Source organism: Lycorma delicatula, chromosome 9, assembly GCF_047948215.1.
Source record: "Lycorma delicatula isolate Av1 chromosome 9, ASM4794821v1, whole genome shotgun sequence".
Lineage (NCBI taxonomy): Eukaryota > Metazoa > Arthropoda > Insecta > Hemiptera > Fulgoridae > Lycorma > Lycorma delicatula.
Window position 1 is genome coordinate 130511515 of NC_134463.1, and position 18711 is coordinate 130530225.

The 18711-nt window shown below is 32.0% G+C and overlaps 1 protein-coding gene across 4 annotated transcripts in view; it reads left to right on the top strand.

The window, feature by feature from the left end:
• Positions 1-18711, top strand: part of LOC142329667 (uncharacterized) — a 112692-nt gene that overhangs the window by 77636 nt on the left and 16345 nt on the right. For 3 of the 4 annotated variants that reach the window (XM_075374341.1, XM_075374342.1, XM_075374344.1), the window contains 5 exons: positions 2641-2901; positions 5385-5553; positions 9489-9649; positions 10831-11034; positions 13456-13649. In XM_075374341.1, the coding sequence (XP_075230456.1) occupies positions 2641-2901; positions 5385-5553; positions 9489-9649; positions 10831-11034; positions 13456-13649 (989 nt within the window). The remainder of the gene's footprint in view (positions 1-2640; positions 2902-5384; positions 5554-9488; positions 9650-10830; positions 11035-13455; positions 13650-18711) is intronic. The other variant, XM_075374343.1, reaches the window with a different exon arrangement.

The window sequence follows — 18711 nt, forward strand, 5'->3', positions numbered from 1 at the left end:
GTGAAACAATAAATGCTGAATATTATGCGATTCTATTGCAGCATTTCAGCGATAAAATTGAAGAAAAACACATTTTATTAAAAAAAAACGTGCTTTTCCATCGAGATGGTGTGCTCCAACTCATAGTCATTGCAATGGCAAAAATCAACGAATTACGTTTTGAATTGCTCCAATACCCTCCATATTTAACTGATCTGGCTCCCAGTGACTAACATTTATTTTCTAACCGGCAAAAATGTTTTGGAGATTTTCGAACAAAAATGAAGTTATTGCCACTGTAGATGGTTATTTTAAGGAGTTGGATAGATCTACTACTGGTAGACCTACTGAACTGGCATAAGCTATATAACTGGAAAGATGAGCTAAGTGTATGGACCTTAATGGTGACTGTTGAAAAATAAATCAAATGTACGCAGAAAAATGTTTTTTTTTCATATCCAGGCCTGCAAATTTTCTCCCTTCCCTTGTATATTTTCTAATTTTGAAAATGCGTTAATTATGCAGATCACATACATGAAAATAAAGACTTTTGTTTTACATATTTATAAAGTAATCAGATCTTTGTTTTTGCATTTATAGAATGTTATAAATTCGGAAAGCAAAAGTAATTATGCAGACAACATACAAGAAAATATGCATTTTTAAAATTTGAGGACATCATTATTAGAAATAAATAATAGTACATCAATAACCTAAACTCTTGAAAAATACAAGTACTAAAGAATATTAGTAATATTATAAACGGTTAAAATTTCGATAATGATGAATGGATCAGGGAAATAATAAAATCTATTTAAATAATTTGGTTAAATTAATGATTATTCATAATATTGTCACCAGGTGGCAGTAGCAGTAGTCTTGTGAACTATTGATTAGTTTGGAAATTGCTCATTGACTGAGAGTATCTCTCCAAGAATTTTAACACTTTACTAAATTATAATTTTATATTTGTTCATCTGATGAAGCAGAGCGCACTGCGAAAACGTTTGTGAAACTTAAAAAAGGAAAAAAGAGCAGTAAGTGTTGTTTCTTCTTTACCTGATTAATAATTGTAATAATTCTACTGCTATGATGCTTATCAGTATACGAGGTGTGTTCTAAAAGTAATGAGAATTTTGAAATTTTGTGGATTGTATTAGTCTGATTCTTGGGATTTTTTCATTGTTGTATTGGTAACATGTCTGAAATGTTATCTGTACACTTTTAGCCATATTGATATTTAGTCTGTTGTCAGCTGTCAAACGGATAATACATGTTTTGGTATGATCTGCAATTGTTTATTTGTATAAATAATGGATTAGAGAATTTATAATAAATTTTGCTATAAGAATGGAATAAAGTGTGACCATGTTTTAAAAATGTTAAATATTGTCTTTGGTGAGTCTGCTATGAGTAAAGCATGGGTTTATGAGTGGTATAAGTGTTTCCAAAAAGGCCGTGTAGATATTGAAGATTATGAGCGCCCTGGACACCCCAGCACATCAACTGATGAAAACATGGAAAAAGTGAAAGAAATGATTATAAATGATCGCCAAGTCACAATCAGAGAAGTCACTGATGATGTTGGGATATCAATCGGCTGATGCCATGAAATTTTTTTGCATGTTTTGGGCATAAACGTGTAACAGCAAAATTTTTTCCAAAATTGTTGAATTTTGAGCAAAAACATGAATGGAAGTTGCTCAGGAGTTATTAAATGAAATCAACAACGATGCAGAACTACTGAAACGTGTCATAACAGGTGATGAAACACGGGTTTACAGATATGATGTTGAAACTAAGGCTCAGTCGTCCCAGTGGAGGCATTCTGGATCACCAAGACTGAAAAAAGCTCGACAAGTATAGTTGAATGTGAAGGTTATGCTCACCATGTTGTTTGATTTTAACGGCATAGTGTATCACGAGTTCTTGCCACAAAGTCAAACGATCAGTAAAGAGTATTATCTACAAGTTCAACGTTGTTTGTGTGAAGCAATCCAAAAAAACGCTCAGATTTGTGGTGAAACAATTCATGGCTTTTGCACCACGGTAATGTGCCTACTCACACTTCATCGCTTGTTTGTCAATATTTAGCCAAAAATAACACTGTAATGACCCCAGCTGCCTTATTCGCCAGACATGGTCCTTTGGACATTTTTCTATTCTCAAAAATAAAGAGAACCTTAAAGGGCTGTCATTTTACAAGCATATGACAGATTAAAAGCGAATAACTGAAAGAGGTAAACACTATTCCAAAGATCAAGTTCCAGATGTGTTTCGGGGATTGGAAAAAGCGCTAGCATAAGTGTGTATTGTATTTTTTTTTTTTGTCTTCAGTCATTTGACTGGTTTGAGGCAGCTCTCCAAGATTCCCTATCTAGTGCTAGTAGTTTCATTTCAGTATACCCTCACATCCTACAATTTGTTTTACATATTCCAAACGTGGCCTGCCTACACAATTTTTCCCTTCTACCTGTCCTTCCAATATTATTGTATTGTCTAATGGGGATTATTTTGAAGAGGATAACATTAATGTAGACGAATAAATAAAATTCTTTCAAAAAAACAAAAATTCTTGTTACTTTTTGAACACATACATGGCTAAAGTATGCCACACAGTGGAATGTCTCCATTGTTCTGAGTGTTAAACTTTTATTTCAGATGGTGCTTCTGACCTCTGTTGTGAAGTTTGTAGAAGTACTCTGGTAGTTAAAGTCAACGAAGATGATGAGATTGAGCGTTTACCATCTATTAGTAAATCTGGTGTTATGAACCCTGCAACTTTTATTTCTACTTCTACTGCCGATATCTTTACTTCTTCTTCTGTTATTACTGTTACTACTAACAACAACAATAGTGGCAGTTATCCAGGTTCTGCTGTTCAGTCAAAACTAAGTGCCTCTCCTTCACAGTGCAGTATTGGTTTGTAACAGTTTAAATATTTACTACTATTAACACTTTTAAGTGTTTAATTATATTTTTGTGATTATATTTAAAAATATTAGTAAAATGCATCTTTGGTATGTGTACATTTGTGCAGGGATGTGCATCACATGTACTTGTGTGGGTGTTTGTTTATTCAAAAATGTAATTAAATAGTTTTTTAAACATGTTGAACCTATATTGATATTTTATTTGTATAAATTTTATGCATATGATAAATAATAATATTTTTGTTCATATTATACTCATATGTGGACATAAATTATATACGAGGGTAGTTTGGAAAGTAACCTCTGTTTGACTATAAATAAAAAACCTGTATATATAAAAATATTTTATTATATACAACTAAAATTTACAGCTTTTAATTATTTTTCAATGTAGTCACCATTTAAATTCAAGCGTTTGTCATATTGTTTCACTAATTTACAAATACCTTCTTCATAAAATTCAGCTGCCTAGGTACCTAGCCAACCTTTCATGGCATAGGGAAGTTCATTGTCTTCATTGAAGTGCTGCAATGCAAGCAAGTCTATTCTGAATCTTTGAAGAAACTTAGGTAAGCAATTCAGAACAAACGTTGCGGTATACTGTCAACTGGTGTTGTTTTTTTTGCCTGACAATCCTTATCTTCACAGTGATCAAAGAAGTCAAAAACTTCTGAGTCAGTTGCAATGGGATATTTTTGATCATTCCCTTACAGCCCAGACTTTGCGCCCAGTGATTTCCATCTCTTCACTCACACAAAAAAAAATGGCTTGCGTCACAGCACTTGAGCGTTTCCATATCATCAGTTTATAGTTATGTTGATTACTTAAATGATGTTTTTAAAGTCTTATTTTGTGAAATTTATTTGAAACACCGCTGACAATGCCTTTCTTTGTTTATTATTTCCTTGATTATCCATCTTTTTTGGACATCTGATTCTTGCAATTCATTTTAATTGCTCTCTCGAGTGTATATTTGTCAAATTTTGTCAATAAATAGTCAAAAATATTAAGAAAATTCTTATTTAAATATATAGAGAGTATAGTTAATTATATTTATTCTGTTCAGGAATCAAATTTATTAGCTATTATAACAGTAGAAGGTTGAGAAAACAGTAAACTCTGATTCAGGAAGGTGTGAGATGAGAATGTTGTGTCTTCCTTGGTTTTAAATTTGCACATAGAAAAAGTAGTACAGTGATTAAAAGAGTTATTTAAGAATGGTGTAATATTATGTGATAAAAAAGCAAACAATGTTGAGATTTACTGATGAAATTTTTCTCCAACAAATTTTTAACCAAGATGAATTAGAAAAAATTCTGAATTCTGGTTTTATTGAAAATAATTTCGAGTAAAACAGCGTTAATGAAATGGGACAAAAAGGAAGATAATGAGGTATTAAATATTAAGAAGGTAACACATATACCAGAATTTAGAGGAATTTTGTTATTATTATTATAGGTTTGGTATAGAAATTTAGGTGGTGAATGCAGTTTATGCTATTCCATGGACTAACTTTACTTTCTGGTATAACATATGAAATCCATATTTCATCCCTTGTCGTGGTATATGTTAAAAATTTCATCCCCGTTCTTTGTATAACAATTCTTCTAGACATATAGAAGTTCTGGAGACTTCTGAGTTATCATGTCATTGCCCATTTGCTGGGGAGATATTGTCTAGGTTAAAATTGCTATAAATTGGAATCAAGAAATTTAATCTCACTACCATATAAAGAGGCAATATTGTAGTTTGTTCCCGATAACCAGAAAAATTACCGAACCGATCATTACAAATTTTAACTGTATCTTTCATGTGACGCCCAGAATGTTTATTGCAGTTCAGATCTCACTACTATATAAATTATAAATAGAAAAAATGTATAAATAATTAACAGAGCTTTTTGTCTTGTCTGGTGGTGCCCTGTAGAACTCATCCCCTCATACAAGGAAAGTGGATTTTCTGAGTATTCTCTATGGGTTTTTTATATTACTGAAATTAGAAGTTCCATCTGGGTAGGCCATGCACATAATTGGCTTAGATTCGACTCTAAATTTAGTATTAATATTTTTGTAACGCTTAGGTCGGTGAGGTCACAAATTGGCGAGGACAACTTCAATATCCTCCTGATTTCATTAAAAATTTGATTTTGGGAATACATTTCTTACATAAACATTTTATATTTTATTCAGTAACTTGTGAATAATGATAACTCTGAGAACAAAATCGTACACATAATTAATAAAAAAAAAACTATTTCCAATTTTTGAAGTTCTGTATGCATATTGTGCAGGCAAAGCTGCGATGGGATAAGGTAGTAGTTAAATATTTATTTTGAAAAAAAAAAAAAAATTGTTTAATTAATATATTTTATTTGATATTATTGGGTAATAAAATTGTACTCAGATGACATTGGCGATATCAAATTATTTATTTTGTTTATTTTTAATGTATCACTTTATTTTTTTTAATCAGGTTCAGCCGCATCACTGGATCAAAGTAGTAGTAGAGAATCTCCAGCAGCTGGACTGGGTGATAGTAATATTTTAATGGCTGGTACGCAGTCTGTTAAATGCGATAGTGATATTGAAATAATTAGTAACCCTAGTCAGAGCAGTATAGAAGTTTTGGAAGTTCAAGCGAGGTAAATAACTAATTGAAGTAGATATTTATTACAAACATTTATGCTATCATAAATTTTATTATAAGGTGTCATCAGTAGCATTAGAGAGAACTGACCGTTAGCCAAAAGTCATGGGACAGTGGCCTGTGTTTTTTTACTTTCATAATACCAGCAAGTAATTTATTCATTTTGATTTTAAATACTGATTATATATCATCAGATAAGTAAAACTAGTCTTTGTGTTGATAACTTGTAGTGGTGTAGTGGTGTAAAAATAATTAGCAAGTCAAGTGAATCATAATTGTCAGAGAAATTAGGTGGAAAGTAAAATTAAACAACTTCTAGGCTATTTATGAAAAAAAAATTTTCCGTTGTTGATGAAAAAGTCTGTAGGATACTAAATTGTTTGTTAAAATAAAACAGGATATAAGAATATTCAAGATGTACTTGAATATTTTCTGTTCATTTTGCCATTAGTTCTTCTAGTGAGGAATGCTGATCAGATACTCATATCGCCTTAATCTAAGTTTTGGGTTGTTGTTTTGATATGAAAGTATGATTATTTTTACATAAAATTAAATAAATTTTCCCTGTTAAGTGGTGAGTAGATTTAATTGTGGCTTAATTTAATGGTTCATGTTTTTAGTCAAAAACTATACAAACACACTTAATTCTTGAAGTTCAATTTTTCATTTATCATTCTTAATATGCGATCGGAAATATGCAGAATTAAAAAGAACTTGCTCATTTTAAATAAAGTTATGTTTGTTTCTGTAATATGTTTGCTGAGTGGGATCGGTCAATATTGTTTTACTTTACAGCATTATATGTTTTTTAATCTGATATTTAAATGATGCTGTAATGGTTAGTGTTAAATTAGGGTTAATGTTTGGTGTATTAGAGAAGGGGAAGCAGCTTGGTTGGCTCCTCCACTCTGTTCTGTCGTCAGTACAGTTGTGAGTTAGCAAGAGGTTCCATCATCTGTTGCAACATATAATCATAATGTTTTTAACTTATGAAGGCATTCATCGTGATTCATCAAACTGCACATTGCGATTTTGACAATGGATAAATTGGAAAAAACACACTGGGAAACCCTCGACCACCCTTCCTACAGCCAAGATTTATCACCCTGTGACTATTTTTTATTGCACCCTTGAAATTGCTTGTAGGGGAACAATTTGAAAACAATAAAGACGTCAAGGAGCGCGTGCACAATTGGTTGACAACTTGTCCTCAAACCTTTTATAAACAAGGAATATTTAAGGTTTCAAATCATTGGCAAAACTGTGTAGATCGTGCAGGAGAGTATATAGAGAAATTATGAAAGTATGAATTGTGAATATTATTAATTAATAAATTTATTAAAAAAAATACCGTTTACATTTGATTCACCCTTGTATGTTAAAAAGAAAACACCTTTTTTCATTTTCTATATTGTAAAATTACTTTTGTTTTGTTTTTTATTTTTATTTTTTTAAAATAAATTGTTAAAATGCTACTATAGTAAAAGACCAGTTCACTGTGATAAAAGTAGGGTGATGGGGTGATTTTTTAAAGCTTTTTCATATAATTCAAAATTTAAGATTTGAGAAAGATAAAAATAAAGGTTCATATGTTTGTAGAAAATAAATTGTACCACTTATGTTCCCAGACTGGCACTTTTATAGCTGTATTAATGTTACTATATCAGGGATTGATACTAGTAGTTGTGCAAATTTCAACCTGTTTGGTTGACACAGTCAGCAGTTACAGTTGCAGTTAGGTTTGTGTTTGTAAAAAATGGAACAAATATCAGCAATTAGACTTTGAAAATGTTAGGGAAAAAAGCTACTGAAATATTCAAAGTGAGCCCTAATTTCTTCTGCTTGACAATTCACCAATGTATTCTTCGATTATACTGTCCTTATTTTTGGCAAAATGAAGAATTGCCATGTTATTTCAACACTGTACTTGCCAGATTGATTTACTTATCGACTGGTTTTTTTATGTTCTATGGTGATGAAAGGGATGAGATTTGAGGATTTCTTCTTATCAGAAGACTGATAACCTAACTAAAGGTGATTTCTAAAGGAAATATTTCCTTGAGCATTTTATTCATAAGATGAACAATATAAGCAGTACGCAGAGGTGGCAGGGACTTTTTGAATGAAGATTAAATACTTTTGATTTATTGTGTTTTTAATGACCACTCCAGCAACTTAATTTGCAATGCTGTATGTCTTATTAAATTTAGCTTGTGAGTTGCATGTTTTAAAAAGCGTATAAATTTTTATTTCTATTTTGAAAAAAAATTCTTGGCACTTAGTATCAGAAACTTAAACAGTATTTTCAGGTGTATATAATATTATATGTATATACTGATGGAGTGATTTTTCACGCCTACATTCTTTTACTATATTTTTTTCATTAATTTAACCCTAATGTATGATGAGGTTTTTTGAAATAATTTTAATTATACTGGTTTTATGATCATGGAAGAAAATTTTACACATTTAAACTTCAAATATAAATAAACTTTGTACTGTCTGTAGATATGTAGAAATTTGTCCATATTACTAAACAGAAATTCATATTTAACAAAAGTTTATTTGGACTTTTATAAATTTTAACATTTCTTTATAAATAAGAACATAATGATGCATCCAGAAAATAGTTGCTTATCTTCAAGTAATATACAACACTTTAGAACTGTAATTGACGTATGAACTACATTGTTTATATTGTTTATTATTGAAAGAAGTTATAAATAAATGATGTAGAAAATAACAAGCACTAAGTTGACAGTTTTTTTCTTTTAATAATTACAATATTATAACAGTATGAACTCTTGTTTTTTCTTTTGTTAGTTAAATTGTAGTTATAAAATTACTTGTATGATGCAGAATATTACATGTGCACATGTTTAGAACCTGATAATAGGTTTGTATAAGGATTGTCCAGATAGTAACTTACATTTTGGTATTTATAAAAGAAAAAAAAGCCATTGTAATAAAATTTACTACATACATTTTAAAAATACATCCTTTTAACTCCTTTTTACTTAGTCGCCAAAAAAATTGTCATCTATGGATGAGTTTTTGATTTTCATCATAAAAAATTCTGCCGCCTGGTTTTTCAGCCATTCAGTGACACCATCTTGGAGCCCCTTCTTATAATCAATCAATGCATCAAAGTTGCTTAGTTGTATTTTTTCATGTGAGGGAAAAAATGGTAATTACTTGATACCAGATCTGGGCTGTAAGCAGGATAAAAAAAGTCAAACCAGATGATGCATGCTGCAATTTGTGTTCCAAAAGAAGTTTTTGGAACCCATTGAGCATCCAACCCTTTGGTGTCTATTTCATAAACTGAAATAAAAGCTATGTAATGTTAAAGCCCCAGTTAGTGCAAGTCTTTTCATCGACTTTCATTACTGGTTTGTCAGACGAAGCACTTGATCAACCGATTGTTTTTATCTTGAACATTTGAGGAGCCATTTTTAAACTTGATACACCACTGCCTCATTACACCTTCACTCATTATATCTTTCCTGTAAACGTCACTTAGTTCCTGATAAATCTCAATGCTTTTGTGATTTTTAAAAAAAAGAAATTAAAAACCGACCTCACCTCAGAACTGGCAGGATTTTCTATAGCAGCACATATTTTAAATACTTGTAAAAAATCAGTGATGTGTTGCAGTACTTCATGTAATGCAGTTTGATGTACACTTCATGTAGTGCAGCTTGATACTGTGCCAGGCTAGCGATAACCATCAAGCTGGTGCTGCTATCCACTCCTTCACAAACAACAGAATGTAAGTTACTTTCTGGATAGCCCTTGTATTTAATGTTGCTTGTTTTATTTGTTTATGTAAACATTTGTTTATTTTATAATTTGTATTATGAATGACTTTATTGAATTGCTACGATTGCAATCTATGTTATACATCGGTTGTCTGTTTTTTATTTTTAGATTGCAAGGTTCAAATACACCAAACAGAAAACGTTCCAGTGAGGAACGCCAGACTGTTGCTGTGCCTCAATTGATGACTGTACCTGAAGTGACAAATAATTTAGCTGTATCAAATATTACTTCAAACACAGTTGTATTACTTACTGAGAGCAGTTCATCTGGTACATTATTTGTTTGAATTCAGTGTGTTTGTTGTTTTGAGCATTTGTCACCTGATGAATGGATGATTTTGGCAAATTAATTTCAGCAGATGAGTGAGTTATTTGAATGACTGATTATTTTTATGAAACAGTGAAATAGTCATTGATTTCAGTGATCATAATTTGTCTTCCACCGTGGTCTAATCCTTTTATACTTTAAAAAATAGCGTATAAAAAATACTTATAACAGAATAATTATGTATTTATCCTGTCATTAGATTTTAGATTTTTAGATTGGACTGGAAATATATCCTATTAGTTGGATGTTATTGCTTGAGCTATAATCAGTAAAGTTTCTTACGTGATGGTTTGTCTGTATGAATGTTTTTTCATCAAGGCAGGAGCACAATTTGCTGAGTTCCTTACGTGACGATTGGAGTACAACTCTCAATGTAATAAAAATTGTTTTTATTATCAATCAATAAAAATTTCCATCCTGACAAATATTTTATTGTGTTAAATAAGTAAGTCGTCTTATATGTGTACATTCAGGTTTTATTGGCTGTTTTCTGTGTCTTATTAAAACTAATTATGAAGAAAAAAATTTACAATAGGAACTATATATCATATTACAGTTATGAGTAAGCGATGATTGTAAAAATTTCTATTTGGACTATTTTGAAATGTGCAATATGAGTTTGTATGTCGAGAGTGTTAGTTAAATGATCAGTAATTATTAACATTCTTAGTATAATTAGTTATTAGATCAGATAAGTGTTTTTAAAATTAGTTACATGTTTCTATGGGTCTCTATCATTAAGATATTGTAATTAAAGTCTGAAAAAAGTTCCATTTGTTTGAATCAGTCAGTTACTGTTACACATATTAAAAGCTGTGAGCCGCACTGGAAATGAGTGATAGTGTTGTTGGTAACTTGCAGGGCATGGAATGACAGATAGTAGAATAAATCTACACATTACTATAGTGTTGAGTAAACTCTGATGATGATGTAGAATTATAAAAATAGGGTTTATTTTATTATTTATTTGTCTTGCCTTTAATTTTATTGTTTGTTTATCTATTTATAATAACAGTAAAATTTACTTATAATTTAACTGTAGATTTACTATTTATTTCCTTGTACTTACTTAATTTTAGTATGTTCAATTTTATTTGCTTTTTCCTGTTGATTTTTTTAATAGGTTCTTTGACAGACAGCATATGCACCGCATATGAAAATCATCCTCCGCTTAGCAGCAGTCGCCGTTTACCTTCTCAAGGTTCAGTCACAGATAAACTTATAGAAGAAACAACTGCTGTTGATTCTCCTGACAACAAATCTAGTGTCGTTATAACCTCTGCTGTACAGTCTTCTTCTGGTACAAATTATGGCAATATGTTACAAGGTGTGTTAATGATGGGAAGGTATGATTTTGTTATTTTATTTTAAGGTGTTGTTGTCACCCACCAGGTTGGTCTAGTGGTGAATGCGTCTTCACAAAACAGCTGATTTCAAAGTCAAGAGTTCCAACATTCAAATCCTAGTAAAGGCACTTTTATATGGATTTGAATACTAGATTGTGAATACCATTGTTTTTTGGTGGTTGGGTTTCAATTATCCACATGTCTCAGAAATGGTCGACCTGAGATTACAAGATTACACTTCATTTACACTCATACATATCATCCTCTGAAGTAATACCTGATGGTGATTCCCAGAGGTTAAACAGGAAAAAAAGATGTTATCAGCAGCCTTAATCGTGTTGATAAATTTTGCTCCTATATAAACCCTGAAATTAAATCGCTAGGCATGATGAATAAATGGATTATGACGTCGCACACATTGTTAGCTTTTTCCATGCTGTACTAGATTAGGATTAGGAAGGTCTGTGGACGTTGAAGTATTGTTTTAATCCAGAAAAATCTGAGAAATCTGTGTAAAAAATACAATAAAGATTGCTGTGATTACTAACTGTGCAGTATGACCAAAATTGTCATAACTGGTGATTAATGATCGTCATCAGTAATCATTGATTTTGAAAGAATCTTTCAGAAAAGTATGTGAACTTAAATGAAATTTACATTGATTTTATTTAAAAACTCACCTTCTAATGGTTTTAGATATATAATGGTTTAGACATATGTTTTTTGTCCTGAAAGCCATTTAACTACTATTGATATTATGTTACTCTCATCTGTGACGCTGAGTCTTATCGGTTTGTCCTATCTTTCAAGAAGCATGCAGATTAGTGCATTACCAAATTAAAATGAACACTATGCCTATAAATATTTTCCACCGCTTTACGATTAATAAACATTTGTCTAGAGGTACATAAACTGTTCATGATATCTGCAGAAGATGTGTAGTGTTACTACTTTGCCCTTGTGATGTCTGTTATTTTCATTTAACAAGGGCATCTCTTTCCGTTTAAGTATCAAAGAGATGATTATTTAAGGGTAAGAAATGCAGACATGAGTAATTGTTAACTTGGAAGACAGGTTTATATTATGGCAATGTGAGTCACAAAATTGTAATGCATGATCTAGTCTGAGCCTGAGTTAGGTCTCTATAAAATTAAAATAACTCCCCATTAAGTGTGACAATCAGAGGAGCATTCTTCTCCAAATTGTAGTATGACATTCCGCAAATTATAATGGACCACAATTAGAAGGACGTATTTTAACAAATATGTGGTGAATCATGGTTCGAATAACTGTGCCTAAGTGCACTTTCCATTATTCAGAACTTATGCCGCTGGATCATTAATATCTTTAAATAAAGTCCTTGTTAGTGTGATCAATATATATTTAATTTATGTTTAATTTATAACACATTTAGATACATTTTCACTTGTTTAAATATATTATTGGTAACTTATCTCACATTGTTAAGTTTAAAAATGTGGTGTACGTGTACAATATTTATGTTTAAACAATATTATAATTAATATATTCATATTTAGTTTCACATTTTAAGTTACATCTTTTACCGTTTGATTTACACTAACAATACTATTATTATAAAGACAAAATAAATAATATAAAACAGTTGTTGAACTCAACTAGATTAACAGATTTATACACTTTACATAAGTAAGAAGAAAAGAGTTACATAGTTTATGTATCATTAATAAGTAGGTTATGAAACTGAACAAATCAAGCCAAGTCTATATATATATATATATATATATATATATATATATATATATATATATATATATATATATAATGTTTTCTCTTCTATTTACTGTAATTTGAAAGTAACAGTATATTATTTAATACTATTTAAAAAAAAAAAGATAAATTAAAGTATTTTTTTGACACCAGAATTGGTGTTCATTACTTAATACTGGTATGAGCAAAATTATGGAAATGTTAGATAGCTCTAGAAAGTACTGAACATAAAAAAAGATAATAGTTTATGGAAGGTACTAACCTACTTTCCAGAATTAAAAAAGTATTTTTACTGAAAAGGAACTTGACTTTTATGTGATGACCAAGTGGGTCGATTAATAAAAGCAAAAGAAGATGGAGGACAATAGTAATCTGATAAACTCACAGAGTATTTGAAGAAAGTAATGAAGGCACAAGATTTATTAAAAGTCTACTATAAGTATAGTATGCCCTAAATTAAAATCTGTTTTTAACTGGTTTCATCATTTCTTAAATTGCATTCTCTTATATACAATGGCTATCTGTAATGAGACTAAAAAAAAAAAAGTTCTACAAAATGTTTAAACCTCACCGATTTACAAGTAATTAATACTTTTTTTATATTGTCAGTATATTTATGTTGGCTGTTACTATATTTTGTATGTTTACATCAGCAGGACTATTTAGGAGTGTTACTTCTAAGTTGGAATCACCTACTCTCACTACTATTGATTCCAGACATCTTAACAATAGCGATCTAGTTCATTATAATTACTGCGATTTTAGTTACATAGATCATCGGATTAAGTTATATTTATATCAACAACTTTTCAAGAATGATGATGAACAACTCATTTTGTTGCTAAAGGTAATATTTTATTCTTATCTCATTAATCAAAATGATTAATGCAATCATTTTTTTCATTTATAATTCTCAATGTAAGGAATTACAAATTTATAGTAGGTAACAGAATTACAATTAATCTACTTCAACTTTTTCTTTGAGCCAATCTTGTGTAATGCCTGTATTTCTTTTAAATAGCCATATGAAGATGAAGTTTTACCTGGCATTTATAACATCATTGTATTGCAGTTTGTATTCTTGCAGGTCTGTTCAATAACACTTTATAAAGTTCATTGAACAAATATATTGTCAATTATTTTAAAATTTTAATCGTCGAGGAATAATCATTTTGCGACTGCTTTCCTACAAAAATAAATCCAGTAATACAATGGGAATCTCTTCCTGATCTTAAGTTTTCAAATTAACACTTTCTACTGTGATGGAGGATTTGATTTCAGTGGTAGTGTTCTTGATGAATGTTTTCATTTTCCAGTTTTATTATAATTATTTTAATTGTGCTTGAATCTATTAAGCGACCTAGTTGGACTTTTTGCGCATTTCTTTTTTGTATCTGTATGCATAATGGGTGTAGGTGATGTTATATAAGTTATAAATCGCTCTTCTAAATCAGTAACAAGACCCACTGGGTTGGTCTAGTAGTGAAAACGCGTCTTCCCAAATCAGCTGATTTGGAAGTCAAGAGTTCCAACGTTCAAGTCCTAGTAAAGTCAGTTATCTTTACATGGAGTTGAATACTAGATCGTGAATAATGGTGTTCTTTGGTGGTTGGGTTTCAATTAACCACAGATCTCAGGAATGGTCGAACCTAGACTGTACAAGACTACACTTCATTTACACTCATACATATCATCCTCATTCATCCTCTGAAGTATTATCTGAAAGGTAATTACCAGAGGCTAAGCAGGAAAAAGAAAGAAATCAGTAACAAAGAATAAAAATGATGATCAATTGTTATATGAGGTGCTACCCAAAGGTTCGGAGAATTTGAATTTCACTTGCGAACCATTGCTGGTACAACCTGCTGCCACTAGATGTGGCAAACAGTACTCTTTGTGAATCAGTGTTCCAACAGCTGTGACGGTGAGAGACTGCATTCGTTTTACTGCTTCGGTGAAGTTCTAAATGGCAGATTTTAAAGAGCAAAGAATCTGCATCAAATTTTGCTTCATGCTTAAAAAAACTGGTGCAGATACCCATTGCATACCTGTGGAAGCATTTGGTGACAATGCTATGAGTAAAAGTAAAACTTTTTTGTGGTACAAACGATTCAAATATGGACTAACGTCAGTCGATGATGATGAAGATTCAGGAAGACCATCAACAAGTGCAACACCGGAAAACGTCGTGAAAGTGCGAGAGGCTATTGTTGCAGATTGTAGACAAACAATCCATGATGTTTGTGCAATTGTACAAATGTCATATGGGTCCGTGCAACGCATCTTGTCGGACAATTTGAACATGAGACACATTGCTGCAAAATTTGTACCGAGGCTGTTGAACAGCAACCAGAAACAAAATCGCGTAGCTGTCTATAGTGAATTGAAAAATTCAGCAAGAGATGACCCTAACTTCATCTCCAACATCATAACTGGTGATGAGACATGGGTGTACGGGTATGACCCTGAAACTAAGCAGCAGTCGTCACAGTGGAAGTCGCCAAGTTCACCGCAGCCAAAAAAAGCACGCTAAGTTCGCAGCAATGTGAAGTCCATGATGATTGTTTTTTTCGACATCAAAGGCATTATCCATAAGGAATTTGTTCCTCTTTGTCAAACTGTCAATTTTTTTTTTTTTTTTTTTTTTTTGTCTTCAGTCATTTGACTGGTTTGATGCAGCTCTCCAAGATTCCCTATCTAGTGCTAGTCGTTTCATTTCAGTATACCCTCTACATCCTACATCCCTAACAATTTGTTTTACATATTCCAAACGTGGCCTGCCTACACAATTTTTCCCTTCTACCTGTCCTTCCAATATTAAAGCGACTATTCCAGGATGCCTTAGTATGTGGCCTATAAGTCTGTCTCTTCTTTTAACTACATTTTTCCAAATGCTTCTTTCTTCATCTATTTGCCGCAATACCTCTTCATTTGTCACTTTATCCACCCATCTGATTTTTAACATTCTCCTATAGCACCACATTTCAAAATTTTCTAATCTTTTCTTCTCAGATTCTCCGATCGTCCAAGTTTCACTTCCATATAAAGCGACACTCCAAACATACACTTTCAAAAATCTTTTCCTAACATTTAAATTAATTTTTGATGTAAACAAATTATATTTCTTACTGAAGGCTCGTTTAGCTTGTGCTATTTGGCATTTTATATCGCTCATGCTTCATCCATCTTTAGTAATTCTACCTCCCAAATAAATACTCTATAAGTCGGTCCCCTCTTTCATTCCTTTTGCCCAGCCCGTATTCACCCACTATATTTCCTTCCTTGCCTTTTCCACTGCTCAAGCCTGTTCGTCTGAAACAGTAGAGCAATGGAAAGTAAGACTGGAAACTGTTCGAGAGCGCACTGCTCGATCCAGATGAACACTGCACACGGATTTAAATCTTGGTGCATTCCATTAGGATGATAATTATGATTACACTCTTCATCCAAGTGTGGTTATTGGAAAAATGGATAAATTATGCCTGTCATTGCAGTACCCTCAAATTTAAGAATGAATCACCAGCAATGTGCTGCATGGGTGGAAAAGTGAAATTGCCAGAATTACATTCACTACCACAACCATTGTCAATGTTGATATCAGGTGACACAAGCCAATGGAAACATTTTTTGGCAAACATACGCAAGTACAATTCATGTTTCCAAATGACATCGTTCGGTGCAGCAAATATTGTGCGCGAGAATTACATAACATTCGAAGTGCAAGGGCAAATTTATCATAGTACAGGAACACTACTACTACTGTCGAATGCAGATTACAAATTTCTTCAAATTTATTTCATGGAAAACGCAGATGAAAAAATTGATCAACGTCAATTCAATACGGGCACTAAACAAGAAATTGTCACTGCATTACAAACTTTATTTGATTAACACAACCAATTAATTCAGTTGTTCATAACTGCCCTTGCACAAATGCCAGCTGATAACTACAAAGAGCAGACAAGACACCTGCCGGCCAACACGAATGACTACTGTCTTTCGTGTACAGTACCCCAACAATTGATGAAGTGGCGATCATTATAGTCAGGAAGAATTTAATTCAAGAAATATAATTATTCTTCATTGCAGAAATGGTGATGTTCAGTGAGTCACAGAAACTCATCGCTCATATGACGGATTGCAGTATCCATATCCAATTTTATTTTGGCAAGGAGAAGATGGATATCCTGGATTTCAACATCAAATTGAGAAATCCACAAACAGATGAGGAAACGAATAAGAAAGTCAGTGCCATGAATTATATATGAAATATGAATTTATATCAATTGATGATACGTGAAATCACTGAAAATAATATCTTGAAATGTCAATAATTGTTCCATCAATACATTCTTGATTTGTATGCGAAAATCGAAACCCAACGACTCCTCTACATTCAATTAAATCAAACCAAGTTGTGTTTCAAAGAGTGCATTCACTTACATGATGCAGTTTTAATGATGGCAATGTGAATCCCAATGAATTGGGAAAAATGGTCATACTACCAGCCATTTTTACAGGTAGTCCATGTCACATGCCTGAATACAGACAAGATGCACTGACGTATATTCACGCATTCGGCCGCCCAAATTTGTTTATTCCATTCACATGCAATCCTATGTGGGATGAAATAAAAGAACTTCTGCTAACTGTACAATCATCATCAGGTTGTCATGGTATTTCCACGCGTGTTCAAACAAAAATTGAAGTTTTTGATGGATTTAATTGTCAAGCATCATGTTCTTGGAGAGACGCGCTGTTAGATGTATTCCATTGAATGGCAAAAAAGAGGATTGCCACATGCACACATTTTGTTTTGGTTGATCGATAAAATCACACCAGACAAATTGATGTTGTTATCTGAGCAGAAATACCAGATGTCTATATTGATCCAGACTTATTTGAAGTCGTCACCAAAAACATGATTCATGGTCCATGTGGCTTACTCGACAACAATTCACCATGCATGTCGATGGGAAATGCACGAAACGATACCCAGGAGACTTACTTGTCGACACTTTCACTAACAATGATGGATATCCACTCTGTCGTCGATGAACAACTGAAGATGGCTGCAAATCCATCACTTTAAAAGTACAGAACAATGATGTTAAAGTTGATAATTGTTGGATTGTATCGTGTTCACAGTTACTCTCGAAAACATACAAAGCACACATTATGTTGAGTATTGCATTTCAGTGAAATCAATCAAGTACATTTGCAAATATGTCAACAAAGGAAGCGATATGGCAGTTTTTGGAATGGTAAATGCGACTGCATCTATCGATGAAATTGACCAATGTTAACCGGAACGTTACATTAGTAGCAATGAAGCAATATTGTGTTTTTTTATCATTTCCAATCCGTGAACAACATCCAACAGTTGTTCATTTGGCAGTACATCTTGAAAATGGACAATGTGTGTTCTTTACAACAGAAAATGCACATGCAAGAACATTATCACCACTGCCAACAACATTAACTGCATTTTTCTCATTGTGGGGGGATGATATGTTTGCAAGCAAAGGCGCTACTTTACTCTCAAGTGCCAACATATTACAAATGGAATGCATCAGCGAAAAAGTTTCAGCGTCGTAAAAAAAGTAAAGCAGTTGAAGGACATCCTAATTTATATTTTACCGATGCGTTAGGCCGTCTGTACACTGTTCACTCAAACAATGCAGAATGCTATTGTGCTATAGTTTCATTACACATGATTGTTGTTAACAAATAAGTTATCTTGAGAAATAACATTTGTTATTCTAAAATATTATTTAAGTAAAATTAGTAACCCCCACTTAATACAACATAAAATGATTCGATTTCATAAGTTACTTTAACTGTTTTAATTATCTTCCTTAAATAATATCAGTACTTTTAAAATATAACTGAAGAATGGAATTCTATGT